This window comes from Equus quagga, chromosome 1 (genome assembly GCF_021613505.1).
Source record: "Equus quagga isolate Etosha38 chromosome 1, UCLA_HA_Equagga_1.0, whole genome shotgun sequence".
In the NCBI taxonomy this organism is placed as follows: domain Eukaryota; kingdom Metazoa; phylum Chordata; class Mammalia; order Perissodactyla; family Equidae; genus Equus; species Equus quagga.
In genome coordinates, this window is record NC_060267.1 from 89,772,081 (window position 1) to 89,795,385 (window position 23,305).

The following is a 23,305-nucleotide window of genomic DNA, read 5'->3' on the forward strand; positions in this document are numbered from 1 at the left end:
AACCCTGGGCTGCCGAAGCAGAGCGCACAAACTTAACCACTCGGCCACAGGGCTGGCCCCATTATTGATTTTTCTTTTCTTTAAGATTTTATTTTTTCCTTTTTGTCCCCAAAGCCCCCCGGTACATAGTTGTATATTCTTCGTTGTGGGTCCTTCTAGTTGTGGCATGTGGGATGCTGCGTCAGCGTGGTTTGATGAGCAGTGCCATGTCCACACCCAGGATTCGAACCAATGAAACACTGGGCCACCTGCAGCGGAGTGCACAAACTTAACCACTTGGCCACGGGGCCAGCCCCCATTATTGATTTTTAATTTGACTTCATTATGATCAAAGAACACATTCTGTATCGTTTTAGTCTTTTAAAATTTATTGTCCCATGATTTATGGCCCATGATATGATCTGTCTTGGTGAATGTACTATGTACACGTGGAAAGAATGTGTATTTGGCAGGAGTTGGGTTTGGTGCTGTATAAATATCAGTCAGGTCAAGATTGTTTAGATCTTCTACGTCTTTGCTAATGTTTTTGTCTAGTTATTCTGTCAGTTGTGTAAGATTGATTTTAATAGCAAAAGATTGGTAATAACCTATATGCCCATCCATGTGTGTTGGTTAAAATAAATTATGGCATTTCCATGCAGTGGAATACTATGCAACGTAAAAAACATTGAGAGGACTGGTTGATAGATTACTATGCAGCTCTGAAAAAGAATGAAAAATAAGGAAGTTCTTAATATACTGTTAAAGAAATAATCTTTATGATATGTTGTTAAGTAAGATGCAGTATAGTTTGTGTAATATGTTATTTGGTTTAGGGATGAATAGACAGGCAGACTATTGAATGAATGAATGAAGGAATGAATATGCATGGTAAACCTCTAACCTTGGTTGCCTCTGGAGAAAGGTTTGGAGGCATGGGCAATAGGAATTGTAGGGAGGGAGACATTTTTTTTGCTTTATTCTTATATGTGTATTACCTAATAAAAGTAACTTAAAAATGTTAAATATGGTTTTAAATCTGCCTTATTTTCTTTATTTTTTTCCATTGGTTGTGCAGACTGAGCGCCAAGTGTCTCGCTGGTTTGTTCAGTGTCTTCGGGAACAGTCCATGCTGCTAGAAATCATTTTCCTTTATTATGCATACTTTGAGATGGCGCCTAGTGACTTATTGGTATTAACCAAGATGTTTAAAGAGCAAGGATTTGGTAGTAGGCAGACCAACAGGCACCTGGTGGATGAGACCATGGATCCTTTTGTGGACCGGATTGGGTAAGTCTGAATGAATTGAGGCCATAGAACTTGTACAATGTTTAGAGCATTGATATTATAGTAGTCCTGTGACTACTGTGACTGGGAGGCAAGTGGGGGTAGGTGTACTTTTCCCTTAATGAGTGGGTAAATAGATGGGTGTACCACCATGTTCCAAGTCATAGGGGGAGTAAAGACTGGGATTGAGAGGGACATAGTCTCTCAAAATAAATATTGCGTTCTATTCTTTTACTTACTGTCTTCATCTAAGAGATTCATCCATTCATTCAACAAAAAATTTGTTGTGCAACTGTTGTAGGCCAGGCACCACGCAAATGCGAAGACGACAGTGATAAACAAGGCAGATGTGTTCCCTGCCCTCTTTGAGGTGTCATAGTCTATGGACTTTGAGTTTTATGGCAATGGGTATATCCACATTTTAAGGCCTGTTCTCTCTGTGAACAAAGATACACACTTGAGCAGTGAGGCAGTTTATCTGGGTCAGATGTCATTGGTGGCTTTAGAAACCTCCAGATCTGCCCTCTGGTAGGCACAAGTGACGTATGACTGCTGAGCACATCAAATGTGACTGGTCAAGCTGAGATGTGCTGGAAGTGTAAAATACATACTGGATTTAGAAAAGTTAGTGTGAAAAAAGAATGTAAAACAACTCATTAATGGTTTTTTTTGTATTGTAGTGTCCTACATTTCACCTTATTCTCCAATGAGGGTCAGAGTAGCATTTATGACAACGTGATGCTATATTTCTTTCCAGCTACTTCAGTGCCCTTATCCTGGTGGAGGGCATGGATATTGAATCCTTGCATAAGTGTGCTCTGGATGACAGGAGAGAGCTGCACCAGTTGGCCCAGGACGGGCTTATTTGTCAGGTGAACTTGGAACAGCCTCTTTTCTTTTTGCAGACAGCTTACAGTTTTAGTATGTTTTTTAATCACTCAACTATACTGCTGCATAAAACGTTCTTTGTTGTGGAACTTGAGGTTCTACATTGTTAAGAAGTTAACTGGACTGGGAAGAAATCTCGGATTTGTCAGTTAGCTGCCCAGGAGTGATAGTTGAATCTGTGAGAATGAGTGGAGTCACTTGGGGAGATGCTATAAGGACAAATAGGCCCAAGGACAGAACCTTGGGGGTTATGTGCATTTATGGATCCTGTACAAGAAGAAGAAAGGAGAAGAACATTGAGATGGGATGGTTAGAAAGATAGAAAATGAGGAGAGATCACAGAAAGTACGAGAAGGATCAGGGGAAATTTTCTAAAAAGTCTCCATTGAACATGTATTTTAAAATCTTAGGGGCCAGCCCCATGGCTGAGTGGTTAAGTTTGTGCGCTCTGCTGCAGTGGCCCAGGGTTTTGCTGGTTTGAATCCTGGGCATTGGACATGGCACCGCTCATCAGGCCATGCTGAGGCAGTGTCCCACATGCCACAACTAGAAGGACCCACAACTAAGAATATACAACTATGTACCAGGGGGTTTGGGGAGAAAAAGGGGAAAAAAATCTTTAAAATCTTAGATTAGGAATACTTAAAATCAGAAGAAAACAATTGTGGGTAAGGGAAGAGTAATTGAGGGATTTATTAGTGAGATGGCTAGGGATTTGGGAAGAGTAAAATATCAGAATGGGAGAGTGGGCTACCATGGATGAATGGAAGATTTATCAAGCACGATGAAGGAGCCTATGGAAGGGTCTTGACCCTTTCTGTTCAGTGACACAGACGTTGTTTTCTCTTTTCATTAGGATATGGACCGTTTGATGTTGACCTTTGGGGACATTCCACATCATGCCCCAGTGCTTTTGGCTTGGGCTCTCCTCCGTCACACCCTGAGTCCAGATGAGACAAGCAGTGTTGTCCGGAAGATAGGTGGCACAGCCATCCAGCTGAATGTATTTCAGTACTTGACCCGACTACTCCGCTCACTAGCCAGTGGAGGGAATGATGTAAGGCTCAAGCTGTTGGTGTTTGAGCATGAGAATGACAAAGAGCAGTGCAAAGCTCATTAATGAATCATGGGAATAGTAATTGTAATAGTGACGTGAATAATGATGATAATGTTGTAACTAACCGCTATAGAGCATTTACTATGACCAGACACTGTGCTCAGTGCTTCTGTACATTATCTTATTTCATCCCTACAACACTTCTTTACACTAGGGATTATCATCCTGTTTTACACATTAGGAAATTGAGGGAGACGTAATTTCCCCATAGGAGTAATAATTGCAATTAGTGGTGGATACGGTTTGAACCCTCTTTGCCAGTGTAGTGTACTGTGTCAGTATAGTTTATCTCCTGAAAGATAGTTTTGGAGATGTTGACTGGAGAAATCTTTTTGGGGGGCTTACTCATTCAACTAGAACAGGATGAATTAGAAATTCTCTTGAGTCTTGTGTTGGGGCTTAATTTGAGTGGCACAGTTTAGTCAGCTTGTTTTGACATGCTGAAATGAAACCTCAGCCGACAGGCCCCACTTTTTGGCACTGGGTGATTTATCCTGGTTACAGTTCAGGCAGCTGTGTCATTCTTATCAGCACAGAGACTCTTTATCTTTTCTCTAGGCTGGATGTGGTTTTCTTCCCCACAAAAACTGATCATTTTGAAAAGAGTTCCCTTTTGATTTTATTCTTGACTGTGTTGTAATATTTGTGGTTCCTGATTTCTCTTTCTCCCTTTGTCTTCCTGATGCTGGGACTAAATTAGGAAAATTATGAATCCTCGGATTCTCTTCCTGTTTGTTTACAGAGACTATATTAATGTGATAGGCATGTGCTGAATCTGGGGAAGAATTTGTTATTCAGAATTATTAGTGATTCCTTTGCTGTTACAGTGTACAACCAGCACTGCGTGCATGTGTGTCTATGGACTCCTTTCTTTCGTTCTGACCTCGCTGGAGCTGCACACGCTGGGCAATCAGCAGGTCAGTATCTGGCTTTCATGGAGCTGTCTATACTCCCCAGCTTTGTAGTCATAGCCATAAGATACCCTTTTAGAGCTGATGTAACACACACCCATATACCCGAGATGTACTTTGTTTATTGCTGTTTGTTTTCATTTATTGTATTATATACATGATACGTATTAATAATAGAAAAATCAGAAAGTGCCAATAGCAAGAAAAAAAGTGTAATCCCACCACACAGGGTAACCTCTGTTAACATTTTGATGTGTTTCCTTCCGAACATTTTCGGCATATATATATACATAATAATATGATAATTCTTCTCTAGAAATGAAATCACCCGTATATACTGTTTTGTAACCTCATTTTTTTTTTTAGCTTAACTCCACCTTTTTTATTTATTTATTTTTAAAGATTTTATTTTTTTCCTTTTTCTCCCCAAAGCCCCCCGGTACATAGTTGTATATTCTTCGTTGTGGGTCCTCTAGTGTGGCATGTGGGACGCTGCCTCAGCGTGGTTTTATGAGCAGTGCCATGTCTGCGCCCAGAATTCGAACCAACGAAACACTGGGCCGCCTGCAGCAGAGTGTGCGAACTTAACCACTCGGGTATGGGGCCAGCCCCTAACCTCATTTTTTTTACTCTGTAGTGCATCTATCCAAATGTCCGTGGGTGCTAGTATCTTCTGCAATAGGTTTTGTTTTTTTTTGAGGAAGATTAGCTCTGAGCTAACATCTGCCACCAATCCTTTTTTTGCTGAGGAAGATTGGCCCTGAGCTAACACCTATGCCCATCTTCCTCTATTTTATATGTGGGATGCCTGCCACAGCATGGCTTGATAAGTGGTGCGTAGGTCCGTACCCGGGATCTGAAGGGCGAACCCCTGGCTGCCAAAGCAGAGTGCGCGAAGTTAACCGCTATGCCACCATGCTGGCCCCTGCAATATTTTTTTTTTTTGAGGAAGATTAGCCCTGAGCTAACATCTGCTGCCAATCCTCCTCTGTTTTGCTGAGGAAGACTGGCCCTGAGCTAATATCCACGCCCATCTTCCTCTCCTTTATATGTGGAATGCCTGCCCCAGCGTGGCTTGCCAAACAGTGCCATGTCTGCACCCGGGATCCGAACCAGTGAACCCTGGGCCGCAGAGGTGGAACGTGTGAACTTAACCGCTGCACCACCAGGCTGGCCCGCAGTATTTTTTAAAAATGAAACATTTCAAGCTGATACCAAAGTAGACAAAATTTTATAATGAGCCTTTATGATCCCATCACTAGCTTCCAAATTATCAACTCACAGCTGATCTTTCTCATTTCTGCCCCTGCCCTCCTTGATTATTTTGAAGCAAATCCCAGACATTGTTTAGTTTCATCTGTGAATATTTTACTAAAACTTCACAACCATTATCACATCTAAAAATACGTTATCTGCAAATATCAAGTCAAGGTTCAAATTTCTAATTATCTATAAATGTCATAAGTTTGTTATAATTTTGTTTGTTTGGATCAGGATCTAAATAAGGTCCACACATTATTTGTTGGTTAAGTCTGTTGGGTTTCTTTTAGTTTATAACTATGCTGTGCACTATGGTAGCCATGAGCCACATCATTGTTTGGATCCATTAGTTCCTTAGGGGTTACAAAATGGCACTATTCTAATTCTATCTTTCCTCTTTTGTTTATTGGTTGGAACATTGCTATAAAAAATTATGTTTCACGATATATACAAATATCAAATCATTATGTTGTACACCTAAAAATAGTATATATCAGATATACCTCAACTGAAAAAAAAAAAAGGAAATTTGCTCTCATTAACTATCTGATACTCTGGTGTAGAGTACTACATGCTTCTTTTCTATGTTTACCAGTTTTCCCTAGCATCCTCCAAAGGTGACTAACAAGATTTTTTATTTTTACAGATCATTGTGAACTCATGGATTTAAACATACTAGCTGTGTTTTAATCCATTTTAGTTATTATTTTTATGCTCAGATTGCCCCATCTTTGGCCAGTAAGAGCGTTTTCAGATTAGCTTCTGAATCTGTTTCACACTACCCTTATGTATTTTGATAGCTCTCTTGCTTTCTGGGATGCCAAACTATTGCAGGATTACCTTGTAAGATTCTTGCCCCAGACCTGGAATCTGCCATTTCTCCAAGGAACCCTGGTTCCATTTAGTGGGAAATGATATTTGAGGAATTCTTTATAACTAAGTCATTGTATTCATTTTTAATGATTAGTGACTTGTTTTGGAAATTGAAGAAATTGAGGAAGTTGATAAAAATGAAAATTTCTTTTCATTGGAGAGAAAAGAAATTGGTGTTAATTGAAAGACTCGATTTCCAAAGCTCTAGAGGCATAGAACAAGCGTTGCATCCTTTGCCAAAATTCTGGTCACATTTGGACCCTACTATACACCTGGGGGATTGGTATTAACATATTGGGGTTGCAAGAGTCCTAGTACTTGGGTTTTTTAAAAAAAATCATTCCATAAGCCATTATTAGATTCCCATTGTGTGCCAAGCTCTGTGTTAGGTGCTGAGGATAAAAAAGTAAAAAGGCCTTATTCTTGCCCCCAGGAGAATAGTTTAGCTGAGCCTAGAAATACTTCATGTTTACATGGCATTTTAAAATTTACAGTCCACTTCCCCATATGTTATCTCATTTAATCTTTACAAAGTGGGTAATGTCACCATTTTACAGATAAAGAGTTTGAAGTTCAGAGAGGTTAATTTGTGTAACATTGTACAATAGATATAGCATACACCCTTGACAGGGTGTAATCTTACTTTTTAAACCCAGAGGGTTTTTAAATTTTTCTTTCTTTTTTTTTTGCTGAGGAAAATTTGCACTGAGCTAACATCTTCTGCCAGTCTTCCTCTTTTTGCTTGAGGAAGATTTGCCCTGAGCTAACATCTGTGCCACTCTTCCTCTACTTTTTTGTATGTGGGTTGCCGCCACAGCATGGCCACCGACAAGGAAACCCAGAGTTTTTTCTGACATGCTATATGAAGGTATTATTGGTGTTTTTATTTCAACAGAATACAGTAAAAAAAAGATAGACTCGTTCAACCAGGGAAAATAAGCCATTTTCTTCCTCCTCCCCCAACAGGATGTAATCGACACAGCATGTGAAGTCCTGGCAGACCCTTCTCTTCCAGAACTGTTCTGGGGAACAGTACGTATTTCATAGGGAGTCATGCTATGAGATTCTCTGTAGCAAAAGAATTTATCAAGCACTTACTTTGTGAAAGGTCTTATACTAAGCATTTATGTCTATTTTCTCATTTAATCTTTACAAAAATCTGTGAAATAGATAGTAGTATTATCATCATCATATTGCATATGAGGAAAGGTGATGCTGAGACATGTGAAGTGACTTACCCAAGGTCATACAGCTAGACAGATAGCCAGGATCAGGGTCCATTTCTGTCTGACTTGAGTCTGTAGCCCACATTATTAACCAGCATGTTATCTGTTCTACCTACCAAGTGTTTTTTCCTGTTGGGAGTCCCAGGCACAGGTGTTGCTGTAACTCTTGTAACTCTTGCGCTTACTACTGGGGGATTGTAACTGTGTCTTCTGTCACAGTATTGTAACTGGTTAGAGTAATAATTTGGCTTTGGAGAGAACAGTTTCTCACCAGTACTTAGTCTCAGAGTTGACAACAGCCTTAAGCCTCAACGTCCAGCCGATGAATAAATCTGTTTTCCCTTGCACTGTGGCCTGACTGCTCTGCCCATATATGTTGTTCTCTTTTTTCCTGAGATGCTATCCACTCATAGAGAATCACAGTGTTCCTGGGAGAAGGTAGTATGAAACAATGTTTAGATTGAGGATCTGTTGCTTATGTGTGGTGGCTAAATGCTCACATTTTGTTGGGTGCTTTTCACTAGTGGAAACATGTCATGCAGAGGTGAACATTGTTGTTTTCCTGTAGAGGGGATGGCCAGGAAGAGGTCATGGTGGCAACAGTAGTGTCTTTTCAGGTCCTGAGTAAATCAGTTGTTGATAGTCTTTTTCCGTGGAAGTATGGAAGTCTTAAATTATTAGGGAGGAATAATGTCTGCCTAAAGGAAAGGATTCATTTTAGATTTTCTTAGGATTGCTGCACAATCAGAGATGTGTTAATTCGTGGATAATGTGAAGGTCAGTGACTTCTCCCCTTCTGCCATAGGAGCCAACCTCTGGTCTTGGGATCATTCTGGACAGTGTGTGTGGAATGTTTCCTCATCTCCTCTCCCCACTCCTGCAGTTGCTACGAGCCCTTGTATCAGGGAAGTCTACTGCCAAAAAGGTAAGTTGTTCAGTTAGATGCCTACAGAGAGTGGCAGATATTTTTAGGAATCCTTTTTGCTTTCCACATTGAAATTCCACTGCCATGGCAAGAGTTAGTCTGAAGTTGAATGAAATGCCAAAGATAGTGCCTCAATTTTATAAAATTAAAGTCTTTTTATTAAGTACCTATTGTAGAAACTGTGGGAATAAGACAAAATATTAAATTCCTTAGTATCTAATTGGAAGAGAATAATAGATATGAGAAATAAATAACTAATAAAGCCAGGTGGTATATAGTAACTGTCATTTGAGTAGTAAAGACCATACACTTCAGGAGAGGCAACTCTGGGGTGAGGGGGGCCTTGAGTTGGGTGTTAAAGAATGGTGAAGATTTCGTAGGAGTGCAGAGGCAATTCCAAGAAGAGTCACAGTGGTGGGTTTATAAGAATTTTGAGGGTCAGCACATACACAGTCTGGCTGAAAGAGCAGGAAAGCAGATGTGGGACCCCTTACATGTTCCCTAGGTAAATGTGTGGCTGGGTTTTTTCCCTCATGTTGGCAGGTGTATAGTTTCTTGGATAAGATGTCTTTCTACAATGAACTTTATAAGCACAAGCCCCATGATGTGGTCTCCCATGAAGATGGAACTCTGTGGCGGAGGCAAACACCTAAACTCCTTTATCCTCTTGGTAAGATAAAGAGATCCTGGTTCAGTAGCCTCTTTTCCATGGCCTCTAGACCTCATTGCCGTTTTGATTATTTCATGCAAGGTGCCTTTAAAGCAGTTCCTTCACGTCTCCACTGTGCTTGTTGATAAATTATTAGTTTCTCACTTTTTTACATCATTAGATTGCTTTATTTAAAAAATAATGCATATTCATTGTAACAGGGAGAACAACACAGAGATATATTTTAGAAAGTTAAACTCTCTTCAGACCTGTCTCCATCAGATAATTAATGTTAAGAGTTTGGTGTCCTTTTACACATTTTTGTATACTCTCATAAATGCATTCTGCAAGTTGATCTTATTACATATGGATCTGACTCATTCTTTTTAGTAACTACATAATTATTTTTGATGTTCCATAATTTTTATCTTTCCCCTTCTAAAAGACATTTTGGTTGTGTCAGGTTTTTGCCACTGCAAACAATGCTACATTGGGTACATATAGCCGTATATACTGGTGCTTTTAGTTTTAGTACATAGAATCCTCAAAGTGAGATTGTTGGGAAAAGGATACACACAGTAGAAATTTTAAATACATGTTCACCAACAGGTAAAATAGATAAACAAGATGCGGTATATATGTACAATGGGATATTATTCAGCCTTAAAAAGAAAGAGAATTCTGACACATGCTATAACGTGGGTGAACCTTGAAGACATTATGCTAAGTGAAATAAGATCATCATAAAAGGACAAACACTGTATGATTCCATTCATATGAGGTACTTAGAGTAGTCAGATTTGTAGAGACAGAAAGAAGAATGGTGGTTGATGTGCTGAGGGTTGGGGGAATGGAGAATCATTGGTTAATGGGGACAGAGTTTCAGTTTTGTTTTTTGTTTTTGGTTAGTGGGGAAGATTAGCCCTGAGCTAACATCTGCTGGCGATCCTCCTCTTTTTGCTGAGGAAGACTGGCCCTGAGCTAACATCCGTCCCCATCTTCCTCTACTTTATATGTGGGACGCCTGCCACAGCATGGCTTGGCAAGTGGGGCGTAGGTCCACAGCCAGGATCCGAACTGGCAAACCCTGGGCCGCCGAAGTGGAACATGCAAACCTAAGCGCTATGACACCAGGCCAGCCCCCAGAGTTTCAGTTTTGCAAGATGAAGAAAGTTCTTTGGATGGACCGTGGTGATGGTTGCACACGATGTACTTAATGCCACTAGACTGTGCACTTAAAAATGGTTAAAGTGGTAAATTTTATGTCATGTGTATTTTACCACAATTTTAAAAAGATAAAGAATTAAAAAGTTTGGAATAGATAGTGTCCAATTAAGTTGTAGAAAAAAGTTGTAGCAATTTATTTTCCTACTGGCAATCTGTAAGAGCAGCCCATTAGTACCTGTAAGTCCATGGATATTCCAGGTGCTCAAGGAACAAACCAGAGAAGGAATAGCCTTAGTCTTCGAATCCTGCACCCCACCTACTTACCCAGTGAGCTGGGCACTCACCATCCCATGAGATGGTCTTTTCTGTTATCATCATTTGCATGAAAAGCCACTTTGCATTTAGCTGTTTTTCAGACACATGGAGTGACTCACTTCCCCAAATGACAAGAGAAGTGTTTTTTTTTCTTTTTAGTGGGAAAAGCTGTAGCAATGTTAGACGCCAAGAAGAAACTCTGTATATCTCTGTGTGATTAAATATTGGCGTCTTGTATAGGAGTTACGTCTTCTTCTTATATCCTCAGATATTAGACTGATTTCTCTTCCTACTTTCCTTAGGGGGTCAGACCAACCTTCGCATACCTCAAGGCACTGTGGGCCAAGTAATGCTGGATGACAGGGCTTACCTGGTGCGCTGGGAATACTCCTACAGCAGCTGGACCCTCTTTACCTGTGAGATTGAAATGCTGCTTCATGTTGTTTCCACTGCAGGTGAGGTCACCTTTGGGAGACATCACTAAGGGGAAGAAAAACAGACATGCTTAGAGGATATGGAGGATAGACAGAGAATTTCAAGATAAAATTCAGAACCATCCAGATTGCAATTAGTGTTAACTTGTTTATCTGAGTCTCAGAGAGTGTTCAGTGTTTTCCATGAGGTCATATACAAAATGGCTCTCTTTCTCCTCAGACGTGATTCAGCACTGTCAGCGGGTCAGACCCATCATTGATCTGGTCCATAAGGTCATCAGTACAGATCTGTCCATAGCAGACTGTCTCCTGCCCATCACGTCTCGCATCTACATGCTGCTGCAGCGGTGAGTGTCTGGTCACACCCTCCCTGGGTTAAAGTCCACACACGTTCCTCTATGGGAAGCCCTGGTGTGGTGTCTGTCCCCAGCTGAGAGGGCTTTCCTGTTTTTACATCCCTGCTGAGAGGAGGGCCTTGGGAAGAGAGCATTGGGAAATATTTGTGATGGAACAAACAATATTATTCATTTTACTGAGTATAGTGCGCTGTTCCCCAACCAGGTTAACCACAGTGATCTCCCCGCCTGTGGATGTCATTGCTTCTTGTGTCAATTGCTTGACCATTTTGGCTGCCCGGAACCCTGCAAAGGTGGGACACTAAGTCTTCCTAACAGCCAAACAATGTTGCACTTGGTGTACCTGAAGACACATGGACATTTGACGCTTCTTTTCCCTTCTCAGGTCTGGACTGATCTTCGTCACACAGGCTTTTTACCATTCGTGGCCCACCAGGTCTCCAACATGAGTCAGATGATTAGGTGAGTCAGGTCTTAGGGTGGGGAGAGTGTATTCCCTGGGAGTACCATATCCATTTCAGGTCTAGGCTAGCTTCATTAGTTTTAAGGAAGCCTCTTTGTGCCCATTTACTCTGTCTGCTCCTTGCCTGTTCAGCCCTGTGACCCGAAATAGGAAGAATGAGTGAGGACAAGGCAAAGGAGATGATGGGACTTGAGGCAAGAGGCTGCTCTCCTCTTAGGCCAGCACTGATGGTTCACAGTCTTTAAAGCCTGAGAGAGAGAAAGAGAGGTATTTGTCATCTAGCAGCAGCCGACTTAGGTATGTGGGAGTTAATTTTCCAGCCTAGAGAATCCAGAGGTATCTGGATCCAGAGACTTGGCTTCCTTTTCTTAAGCCACAGTCACTCTGTACTTTTCCTTGTTTCATGGCTACTTGAGCTCGCCTGGTAGACCAGTTATTAATACACGGGCTCTATCTTACTACCTGAGCATTAGCTCCTTGCTCTCTCTTGCTTATAAGACAAGGATGTTTTCCTGATGTTTATTTGATTTTTCACTTTAAACCTCTTGATTTTGTATATCAATAAAACATATTCTTAATGTTTACCTTTGCTGAGCTTTCCTCTTTTATGCTCAAGCCATCTAGACAATAACAAGAATGCTCTGTGATTACAGTTTCCTGAAACCTTGAAATTGCCACATCATATTTTCCCCTCTGCCTCTGTCTTTTCAGTGCAGAGGGAATGAATGCTGGAGGGTACGGAAACCTCTTGATGAATAGTGAACAGCCCCAGGGCGAGTATGGGGTCACTATTGCCTTTCTGCGCTTGATCGCCACTCTTGTCAAGGTAAAATCTGGTCGGATAGAATCATCTGAAATAGTTTCCCTGACCCCTGCTACTGTAATCATCCTGTGTGTAGGCAGAATAGTTGTTCTGAGGTTACGGTGATAACAGTTTCTATGTACTGAGTGTTTACTATGTTCCGGATTCTATGGTAGGTGCTTTGTCTGTGTTATTTAATACTCAGAGGCAGTATGCTGTAATGTTGTGACTGTTAAGCAAGTTTTACCATAGCCCAGGGTAATACATACATATTGTATCACATCCTACTATACACATGCATGTGTGTATGTATCCTCTTGAAGTATAAAACTACAACACTACTCTTACTAAGCAAGATGCACTGTGATATTTTCTAATAACCTAATCTCACAATCCATTAAAGGATCAGAACTCAGTTTGAAAAATTCTGGTGTAGCATGGATTTTGGAGTCAGACAGAATTAGGTGTACATTTCAGGTTGACCACTTACTACCTGCATGACCTTGGGTAAGTATAGAATTTCTCAGAACCTCTGTAAAATAGGAATGATAAAGGATCTCTACTTCATGCAGTCGTTGAGAGGGCCATGCCTGAAAAGCACTCAGCACACTTCCTGCCTGCAGGAATCAATCAATAAATGCTTGAAAAGATAGAAACAGTCCTATATAGGGATAAGGATAGAAATATAGATGTTTTTATATAAATAAAGAATCTCGTTTTTAAGTTAAGGAAATTGATGTTAACAAGTAATATTAGGACAAAGAATTTTGAGTATCAGATCTTTCTGGTATTCTAGTGATGGGGTGGAGGTTAGGACGATGGCTGGTCATCAGGACAGTGAACCTGGCATTCTCCATTATTGACAGTCCTGTATCCTGCATGTTTAAGGTGCCTCCCTTCTGCCCAGATTTAGCCTTCATCCCTCTCTCTTGTAGGTGCCTTTTGTGACGCTGTCACATTGTCTTTTTAGTCCTTTTCTCTATTCTAGAGAAACCCACCTCTTGGACTCAGTTGAACTAGAGTAGAGTGTTTTGATGTTTCTTTTTTTTCCACTGATGGCCAAGGTCTGCCCAGATTCCCTTTGGACCTATGGTTTTGGAGTTAAATCTCTAGGAAGTAAATGACTCTTCCTTAAATGGCATAAGCCCTCACAGCATGGTTTCTTGTAGGGGCAGCTTGGCAGTACCCAGAGCCAAGGGCTGGTGCCCTGTGTCATGTTTGTGCTGAAGGAGATGCTTCCTAGCTACCACAAGTGGCGCTACAACTCACATGGTGTGAGAGAACAGATTGGTAAGGAAAGTGTGGGCCAGGGAGATCTGAGGAATTTCTGGCTCCCTGGAGATCTTTCTCTCCCTTTCTTGGGATAAGGGTCATCACACAATGCCACATCATTCCTGTGTCTTTTCTGGAGTGCAGGTTGCCTGATCCTGGAGCTGATTCATGCAATACTGAACCTGTGCCATGAGACAGACCTGCACAGCAGGTATGAGGGGCGTGATGATTACAGCTTGTACTCTTAATGCTGCCGCTCGCCAGGGGAAGACATGGGCTTCTCTGGGCAAAGCCATTTCATTCTTCCAGAAAACTCACCTTGGGGTGAGCCCAGACCTCAGTACTCTGAGGTTCTGATTTGCTTTCTACTAGACTCTTGATCCTTTCTCCCTGTGGAGAGAAAACACATGAACTGGGTATGAGATTGTATCCCAGAGATTGTACACACACACTCCAATCATTTTTTGTTGTCTTTAGAAAAGTTATGCATGTTCATTGGAAGTCAGTGCAAGATGCCCTTCATAAACCTATTTCCTAAAGATGACTTTTAACAAGTTAGTGTATATTCCTCTAGATTTCGTCCTCTGCTTATGCTAACTGGTCTGTATCTTTATTTCCATGCCACTACATATAGATATGTCTTGTTATAATGGTTCCATGCATTCCATTGTATGGATTAATCATGATGCATTTCAGTAAACGTATCCACTAATTGATGGATATTTAGATCGTTTCTCAGGATAGTCTTTAAGGTCAAGTCTATTTAATAAAGAAAGTGATCAGAGTGCCTTCATCTGGCAAAGAGAGCTGATCTGTATCACTGATGCCCAGTTGGTTAGGTTTGGATAATGCCCTTTCCTTCCAGTAAAAAACTTGGTGGCTCTCTAATAACTCGGAATGTGTCTGTCTTCCAGTCACACCCCCAGCCTGCAGTCTCTCTGCATCTGCAGCCTGGCCTATACAGAAGCAGGACAGACAGTTATTAATATCATGGGCATCGGCGTGGACACCATTGACATGGTGATGGCTGCTCAGCCACGCAGGTAGGGCTCCCTCTCCACCTTCCCCCATTTCTGTCTATTGTGCCTGCACATTGTGAAAACTCTGGTTTAAGATAGCATGTAGTAGCTTTTTTTTAGGACAACCTTGTTCTTCCTAGGACATAGCCTTTATATAACCTAGTCGCTACTGTATAGACTGGCACAGAGCAAAGGGAGTTGATTGCTCCTCCTCTCTCCTAGTTTGGACTGGGGCGTCTAACAGAAGCTGTTGAACTCTGGGATTATTGTTGGAATCTAATTCATGAGAGCACATTTATTGCGAATGAAGTCATGTTGTCTGAATCAACTTTGGTTTCCATTTGGCACCCTAGTGATGGGGCAGAGGGCCAGGGGCAGGGCCAGCTGCTGATCAAGACAGTGAAACTGGCATTCTCCGTTACCAACAATGTTATTCGGCTGAAACCTCCTTCTAATGTGGTATCCCCTCTGGAACAGGCTCTCACACAACATGGTATGTATTTTTCTTCCAATCAGTAACATTTCTGCCCATAAGTACATACTTCAGGCTGTGCTTTTGGAGGTCAACAGTATTTTCTGATTAACTCCTTGAGGAAATTCAGGAATGATCACCAGCTCTCATCCTGGACTTAGAAATAAGAGGAGTGGATCATACTTCATTTCTGCCTCCTATTGATGACAGAATAGTAGTTAAGAACCACATGTTCAAAGTCAGACTGTCTTGGTTCAAATTTTGACTCCAACCAGCTGTGTGACCTTGGACACATTATTAAACAACTCATTTAATCTCTTTGGGACCCAGTTTCCTCATTTTCAAGTAGGTGTTTGGATTATGTCTAAGACCTATCCTAGCTGTATCATTTTGTGATTTTTATGATTTTTGCCATGCTTCAGTGTGATATCTTTTTCTAACTTATTTATTAAAAGATTATCTATTTTCTTTGAAGTGTATCTTTTTCTGCTTTTTTTTTAAGATTGGCACCTGAGCTAACATCTGTTGCCAATCTTCTTTTTTTTTCTTCTTCTCCTCCTCCCCAAAGCCCCCCAGTACATAGTTGTATATTCTAGTTGTAGGTCCTTCTAGTGTGGCATGTGGGGTGCCGCCTCAGCATGGCTTGATGAGCAGTGCTAGGTCCATGCCCAGGATCTGAACTGGCGAAACTTGGGCCGCTGAAGTGGAATGCAGCGCGTGAACTTAACCACTTGGCCGCGGGGCCAGCCCTCTTTTTCTGCTTTTAATGAATTGCATTGAGCTGTTTACCCCCAAATGCCACCTATCCCCTTGGCTACTGAAAACGAGAGATAGATATGGCCACCTGGGTTCGCTCTGGCCCTCCAGGTAGTTGAGGGTAAATTCCCTCGCATATACGAGCCTTTTTGAACAAGCAGCCTCCCTAAGAGCCAGAGGCAGGCACTCTTGGTGTCTCAGCTGTTTCCTGTGCTGTTTCAGGTGCCCATGGGAACAACCTCATTGCTATTCTTGCCAAATACATCTACCACAAACATGATCCTGCTTTGCCGCGCCTTGCCATCCAGCTGCTGAAACGTCTGGCCACGGTAGGATCCCACTTAACCAACCAAAGCCTCAGAAAACTGACTTTGTGCTTGAGACCACTCTTGCTTTCTCCCAAGAGAAGCAGCTAACTTGGACTTTTAAAGTGACGTGCACACATGTACATCTTGTGTTTTATGAGGGTTTTTTTTCCGGTTACCAAAGACATACATACTCACTTTAAAATATTTAAATGTTACAGATAAATGTAACACAGAAAGTTAAGGTACCTTATGATCTCCTCATTCCAAGAGTCCCTATGAGCAGGTTGGTACACATTGCTCCAGATTTCTTTTTATCTGTGCTTATATATTAAAGGGTATTTGGATGTGCCCTTTTGTTCTTTACAAAAGTAGAATTCCACTAGACAAACTGTTTTGTGACTGGTTTTCTTCACTTCACACCATATCTTTCAGTCTTTCCATGTGGTACTGCTGGAGCTACTTCATTCTCTTTATTGCTCGTGTGGCATGCCATAGGATGGATGCATCCTAACTTATTTGAGCTATTTTCTGTCTCTCACTATTGCAAACAGTGCTGCAGTGAACATTATAATCCATAAAACTCTGAACTTTTGTTTACAGTTCCTAAACATAGATATCAATGAACATTTTAATTTTTATTAGACATTTCCAAATTGTCCTTTAAAAAGGATTGTAACAGGTTATACTCTGAATGCCAAGTCTTATATCCTTGCCACAATGACTTCATCAGTTTTTTAATCTTTGCTAAGCTAATAGCAAATCAGTATTGTCTCATTTTTTATTTTGCATTTATTTAACCATGAGAAAGATTGTACATCTTTTTACGTTGATTACTATTTCTCTTGTAAATCGTGGGGCATCTTGTCCTGTCATTTGGGGTGATAGCCCTTTTGACCCAGAACTATGTATCTGGATGTTTCCCTTTGTACCCATTTTCTGAGAGTTCTCCAGCACCCTTCTGTAGGAGCTTGTTGAGGTTTTTCTGGAAGTAGAACCTTAAGTCTGTGTATCCTGGTCTCCACCAGGTGGCCCCAATGTCAGTGTATGCCTGTCTGGGCAATGATGCGGCTGCCATTCGAGATGCCTTCCTGATCCGACTACAGAGCAAGATTGAGGACATGCGCATCAAAGTCATGATTCTAGAATTCCTCACGGTTGCAGTAGAGACTCAGCCAGGCCTCATTGAACTATTTCTGAATCTGGAGGTGAAGGATGGCAGTGATGGCTCCAAGGTGCGCCTGTGCCTGAGATGAAGTTGGGAGATGGCTTCCTGGGAGGTGGGTGTGGGGCTCTACAGGTGCTTGTTGGCAGCGGCTGTGGGACTGAACTCGCGCTTGCCCCGCTTACAGGAATTCAGCCTTGGGGTATGGAGCTGTCTCCATGCGGTGCTGGAGCTGATTGATTCCCAGCAAGAGGATCGCTACTGGTGCCCACCCCTGCTGCATCGTGCGGCCATTGCCTTTCTGCATGCCCTGTGGCAGGACCGTCGGGACAGTGCCATGTTGGTCCTCAGAACCAAGTAAGTCTGCCTCTGGAGTTACTTTACCTGCAAGGCTCACGTCCTTGTCTGTAAGATGAGGGTAACAATAGTTCCTGTCTTAGAGGTTTGTTGTGACAGCTCACTGAGCATATGCGTAAAAAGTGCTTAGTGGCTGGTCAATGTGTGGGAGTTTTATTCTTAGTTATTCTCTTTTTAATGCTGCCACTAGTAGGTGTCATCTTTACTCTAAGGTAAAGCTGTATTTACCTTAGAGTTCTCACCTCTTGTGTTCCCTGCCAACCCCCAAAATCCATTGCTCTTGAGAAAGAGTAGATTCAGATGAGAGTGGGTTGCTCAAGCCATTGAACTGCATGAAACACTCTATTCTCATGGATCCTGTTTGCACAAAGGGAAGAAACATTACAAAGGCTAAACGTGGGAGTCTGCTGTCCTTATTTCCCTCCTCACTCTCTTCCTTGTGAGACTATTGGAAATGCACAGTGGAATGAATCATGAGAGTTGTTATTGGTCGACTCTGTAATATACAATTGTGCTTCTTAAGGGGAAAACATAATTTTATCTATGGAACCCTTTATATTTATGTAGGAGCAAGAGACCTGTGAAAAACATGTTAGGGTTGGGACTGGTAAAATAGGAAGTAACCACCAAAGGGACGTGGAGAGAGAAGGGACTATGTGGGAGAAAGTGTGATTCCCAACTTGTATTTTCTTTTCTAGACCCAAGTTTTGGGAGAATTTAACCAGTCCACTGTTTGGCACCCTTTCTCCTCCCTCAGAAACATCTGAGGTAAGCTGTGGTGGAAGGTGGGACAGTGACTGTGAGTCCCTAGGAGGAAAGGCCGAGCTCTAGAAAATGACAGCTCTCCTAATTAAACACCCAGAACATTTTCTTCACTAGAAACTTCTTTCTTAGAGAAGTGCTTGCTTCCTTTCCCTGTGATGCCTTGCTTTGAGAGAGAAAGTGGCACGCCCTGCTCTGTGCTGATGGCTGTCTGGGCTTCTCCACGCTCTTGGAGACACTGTAGGCCTGGCGCTTCTGCTCCTGCAAGTTAGATGCCTCTTCTCATTTGAGAGGGAATGTGCTTTCTTGTTCGCCAGTTTGGGGCCTCTGTTCTGTTACCTTGCGGGAGGGTACCAGAGAAGACGTTCTCCTCCTGATTGGTACCTGCTCCGCTCTCTTCCTCCACAGCCCAGCGTCCTGGAAACTTGTGCCCTCGTCATGAAGATAATTTGCTTGGAGATATACTATGTAGTTAAGTGAGTCCTTTTCCCTTTTGAGATTTTAATTAAAGGTGTTTGGGGGACTGTGGTGGCCTCCCACTGGGTGCACGGCTGTGTAGGCCAAGGCAGAGGAGAGAGCTGGTTTGGGGCCATTTGTGGAGGGCCACTGAGCTATGTCCCTGGCCAATCCATTGATGGCGTTTATGATTGTCAGAAAGAGTTATTGTGAAGCAAACTCCATGTGCTCGGGATTTTATGGAGGAGGAATCCTGGAAAAGGCCTCAGCCTAACTCATTATGTTGAGCAAGAAGTATGAACCCCACACATTGGAGATGATCCGGAGCCGACTGCCTTTAAGCCCATGTGAGGTTGCTTTCTCTGCCTCAACAAGGGTCTCTGCCCATCACATTCCCATCTGTTTTCAAAACCTAACTGTAGGTTTTGTTTTTTCATGACACTCTAGGGGCTCATTAGACCAGTCATTAAAAGATACACTCAAGAAATTTTCCAGCGAGAATCGCTTCACCTACTGGTCAGGGTATGTCAAGTCCTTGGCAGTTCACACGGCTGACACAGAGGGCAGCAGCTGCACCTCCTTGGTAGAGTATCAGATGCTGGTCTCCGCCTGGAGGATGCTTCTCATCATTGCCACAAGTCACGTAAGAACCTCCTGGGACGAGTTTTCACTTTGGTATCCTAGCAACGATGTGCCAGGATGCCTAGCAGATACAGCCCCTTGGGATAAAGAATGAATCGGGATTTTTCCCTGAGAGTTAAAATGTAACAGGTTCTGTGCCAAAAAATGGGAGCTAATATGGAGTGTTTGAGGGTGTTGGGTCTGACAAGAGACCCTAAGAAACGTGCAGAGAAGTAATTTTAAATCCCTTCAGATGTTCATACAAGCCTCCAGCAGCTCCCCTTGTGGCCTTGGATGGGTCTTAGTGGCTCTCTTCCTTCCTCAACCTCTCGTGCACATTTGCCTTCTCGGCAGTGGGCCCTATGGACACTAGGTAAATATTTGTTGACTAGTCAGCAGGTGGCTGTGACAGCTGCAGCAGCACCCTCTCCAGAGGGCAGTTTGTTTTCATTGGTTCTAGGAACAGTATTTCCTGGTCTTCTTAGAAAAAGAATAGAGGCCATTGTTTCTGCAATGTGTATCTACTGAGAGTTGGTTTTTAGAGAGAGAGTTAACATCTGGGAAGAGTTTGCATTTTTTTCTTAGCATTTTTTTTGTGGTTTGACACCATCATGCTGTGTAGTAAGGAGTTAGTGTTGGACTGTTCTCCCCTGGGGAATCCAGATTAATATCTTGACTTGATGAATAGCTTCAGCTTGATGGATGCCCCTTGTTCCCAGCACACTCTCACATCTTCTGCAACTTGTTCCCTAGTGCCAGAGTGCCCCTGGCCTTGGAGCTTTGCTGTGGCACAGTGGTTTTGGACCCTTGAGGCTACAAACCCATCAGAAGGCTCAGCCATCTTTGGGGAATGATTGATTCCCCAGGGAATAACTGTGTGTCAGCTGCCTTTTAGGCCCTAGCTGGGCAGCACTTCTTGAATCGTACTCTGAAAATCCCACCATCCTCTTCTTAGGAAGCCTGTCTGGTTAAGTCTAGGATATTGATCATTCATTCATTCATTCATTTAATGGATATTAATGAAAAGCTTACCTTGTTCCAGGCACTGGGGATACAGCAGTGAATAAGGCAGATAAGGTCTTTGATCTCATGGAGAGTGGCCTGGGAGGGAGGCCAATTGTAAACAAATTCACAAAGAAATATAGTTCCAGATTATGAGAATTCAATATGAAGGAAAGAATCAGGATGCTGTGGTTGTGAACACTAAGGTAAGATAGGAGTAGTCAAGGAGGCCCTCTCTGAGGAGGTGATGTCCAAACTGAGATCTGAATGTGCAAAGGAACCTTCCAGGTAGAGAGTCTGGAACAGAGTAGTCTAGGCGGAGAGACTGACTAGTGCAGGGTGCAGGAGTGGAAAGACTTGGTATGTTCAGGAGGAGGAAGGAGTCGATAGGGCTAGAATAGAGTGAGCACAGGTGGGCATGACACCAAAATCAGTTGGACCAGATGCTATGGGTCCTCCTAGACCTTGTATTTCCCTTGCACTGGGAAGCCTTTAAAGAGTCTGAGCAGAGGAAGGATGTCATAAGGAGGGGGAGGTGAACCTGGGCTTGATTCTCACCATAGCTAAGCATGGGCAAAAAAACAGCAGGGCCCTCAAGCCCCATTTTAATCAGGGAGACAATGACTAATTGCCTAATAGAGGACCCCACATTTCTTGGCTTCTAAAGTCTGGGAAATTTTCCCAACTGATGTTTTTTCTCTGTTCCTTTGCAGGCGGAGATAATGCACCTGACCGACTCTGCAGTGCGTCGCCAGCTCTTTCTTGACGTGCTTGATGGGACCAAAGCGTTAGTAAGTGTGTCTGGGAGATTTTGCATTGCTCCCAGGGAGAAGGTCTCCGAGGTCAAATTGCAGCTCATGAGTCTGCAGCTGTGTGAGTGGTCAGGTCAAAGGGTTCAGTTGGCCTGGAAGGCCTGAGGCTGCGATGGGGAGTGGGGAGGCAGGGGTCTGCTGCTGCTGTGCCAGCCCCTGGCCTCTCCCTGTGTCCCACCCCTATGAGCTCACTGCTAGGATAGAAAGGCATGAGGCTGAAAGGAGCTCTCTGGATGGAGCTCGAATCTTCTCGCCATGTCAGCTCACAGGAAGCCTGACTTCTAACTGGTCTGCTGTCTCCCTTCAGCTCCTAGTCCCGGCCTCAGTGAACTGCCTCCGCCTCGGCTCCATGATGTGCACTCTGCTGCTCATCCTCCTCCGGCAGTGGAAGAGGTGAGCACTGTGCCAGGAGAGGTGGTCTGCAGCCAGAGCTGCCTCATCAGGGCCTGCTCGTTCCTCTTTGCTGACCCGTCAGCTTCCTGAGGGGGAGAAAATGGGTGTGAAAAAGGCTGGCTTTCCATTCTAGGGAGTGGGGCTGACAGCAAAGCCAGGATGAGAGGCAGACTGCCCCGCGGTGTCCTGGGATGGAGTGGTGCAGTTGTGGCCTCTCTATGAGTTGTGTTCTCCCCTCCCTCTCCACCCCATGTTATTTCTAGAGAGTTAGGTTCTGTGGATGAAATCCTCGGACCGTTGACGGAGATCTTGGAGGGAGTGCTGCAGGCAGACCAGCAACTCATGGAGAAGACCAAGGCCAAGGTGTTCTCAGCATTCATCACAGTGTTGCAGATGAAGGAGATGAGAGGTGAGGGGCAGAGTGGAGTGGGAGGAGTGGTCTCCTCGCCCCTGCTGGCAGCCAGCCTGGGCAGGGCTTCCTCCAGCTCAGAGCTGGACGTTTCTCCTGTGAGGTTTGAGTTTTCAGTCTTAGAACTCTTGTCTTTAGGAAAATTCTTTCCCTCCCTCACTTGTTTCTCCTCCTCTCCCCTGGGACAGATACTCTCCTTCTTAGCACCATGCTACGTTCCCAGCCACCTGTCTGGGAAGGAAACCTTGGTGTGCAGTGAGAGTTGGCAGGGTGAGCATGATAATGTCCCCTCCCTGTCTGCTCTGCAGTGAGTGACATCCCTCAGTACTCCCAGCTGGTGCTGAATGTCTGTGAGACCCTCCAGGAAGAGGTGATTGCACTCTTCGACCAGACCCGCCATAGTCTGGCGTCGGGCAGTGCCGTGGAGGACAAGGACAGCATGGAGACTGATGACTGCTCACGGCTCCGCCACAAGGACCAGCGTGATGGGGTGAGGGAGTGCTTTTGGAAGCAGCCTGTCCTTCCCATGCGCATCCAACAAATATGAGCTGCCTGCCTGCTCTGTGGCAGGGCCTGGGGGGGATTAGTGAATAGGACAGATAGTCATTGCACTTACGGAGTTCACAGCCTGGTGGGTGGAAGCTAACAAATCAGAGACTGCAGAGAAGCATCAGAATTCCATTGTGGCAAGTCCTGCATGGGAGAAATACAGGGAGACCATACAGCGTGGAGTTCTCACCTATCTAGGGCCTCAGAGAGAAAGCACCCTGCCAGCAGTGACTTCAAGCATTGGTAGAGTCAGGCAGGCACAGGGGCAGGGGAGATTCGGGCAGCAAACACAGTGTGTGGTGA

General features: G+C 43.4%; 1 protein-coding gene across 1 annotated transcript in view; it reads left to right on the top strand.

Annotated features, from left to right (window-relative positions):
- The window catches only part of NUP188 (nucleoporin 188), a 53,578-nt gene that overhangs the window by 25,299 nt on the left and 4,974 nt on the right, over positions 1–23,305 (top strand). Inside the window, exons 9-34 of the mRNA XM_046664174.1 lie at positions 1,058–1,269; positions 2,024–2,138; positions 3,011–3,211; positions 4,099–4,188; positions 7,282–7,347; positions 8,347–8,466; positions 9,010–9,136; positions 10,900–11,052; positions 11,252–11,378; positions 11,593–11,680; positions 11,773–11,849; positions 12,562–12,676; positions 13,822–13,942; positions 14,069–14,135; positions 14,839–14,967; positions 15,297–15,436; positions 16,394–16,500; positions 17,505–17,711; positions 17,829–17,998; positions 18,697–18,766; positions 19,169–19,236; positions 19,664–19,859; positions 21,553–21,630; positions 21,959–22,044; positions 22,308–22,453; positions 22,762–22,943. Coding sequence (XP_046520130.1) covers positions 1,058–1,269; positions 2,024–2,138; positions 3,011–3,211; positions 4,099–4,188; positions 7,282–7,347; positions 8,347–8,466; positions 9,010–9,136; positions 10,900–11,052; positions 11,252–11,378; positions 11,593–11,680; positions 11,773–11,849; positions 12,562–12,676; positions 13,822–13,942; positions 14,069–14,135; positions 14,839–14,967; positions 15,297–15,436; positions 16,394–16,500; positions 17,505–17,711; positions 17,829–17,998; positions 18,697–18,766; positions 19,169–19,236; positions 19,664–19,859; positions 21,553–21,630; positions 21,959–22,044; positions 22,308–22,453; positions 22,762–22,943 — 3,258 coding nt within the window. The remainder of the gene's footprint in view (positions 1–1,057; positions 1,270–2,023; positions 2,139–3,010; positions 3,212–4,098; positions 4,189–7,281; positions 7,348–8,346; positions 8,467–9,009; positions 9,137–10,899; positions 11,053–11,251; positions 11,379–11,592; positions 11,681–11,772; positions 11,850–12,561; positions 12,677–13,821; positions 13,943–14,068; positions 14,136–14,838; positions 14,968–15,296; positions 15,437–16,393; positions 16,501–17,504; positions 17,712–17,828; positions 17,999–18,696; positions 18,767–19,168; positions 19,237–19,663; positions 19,860–21,552; positions 21,631–21,958; positions 22,045–22,307; positions 22,454–22,761; positions 22,944–23,305) is intronic.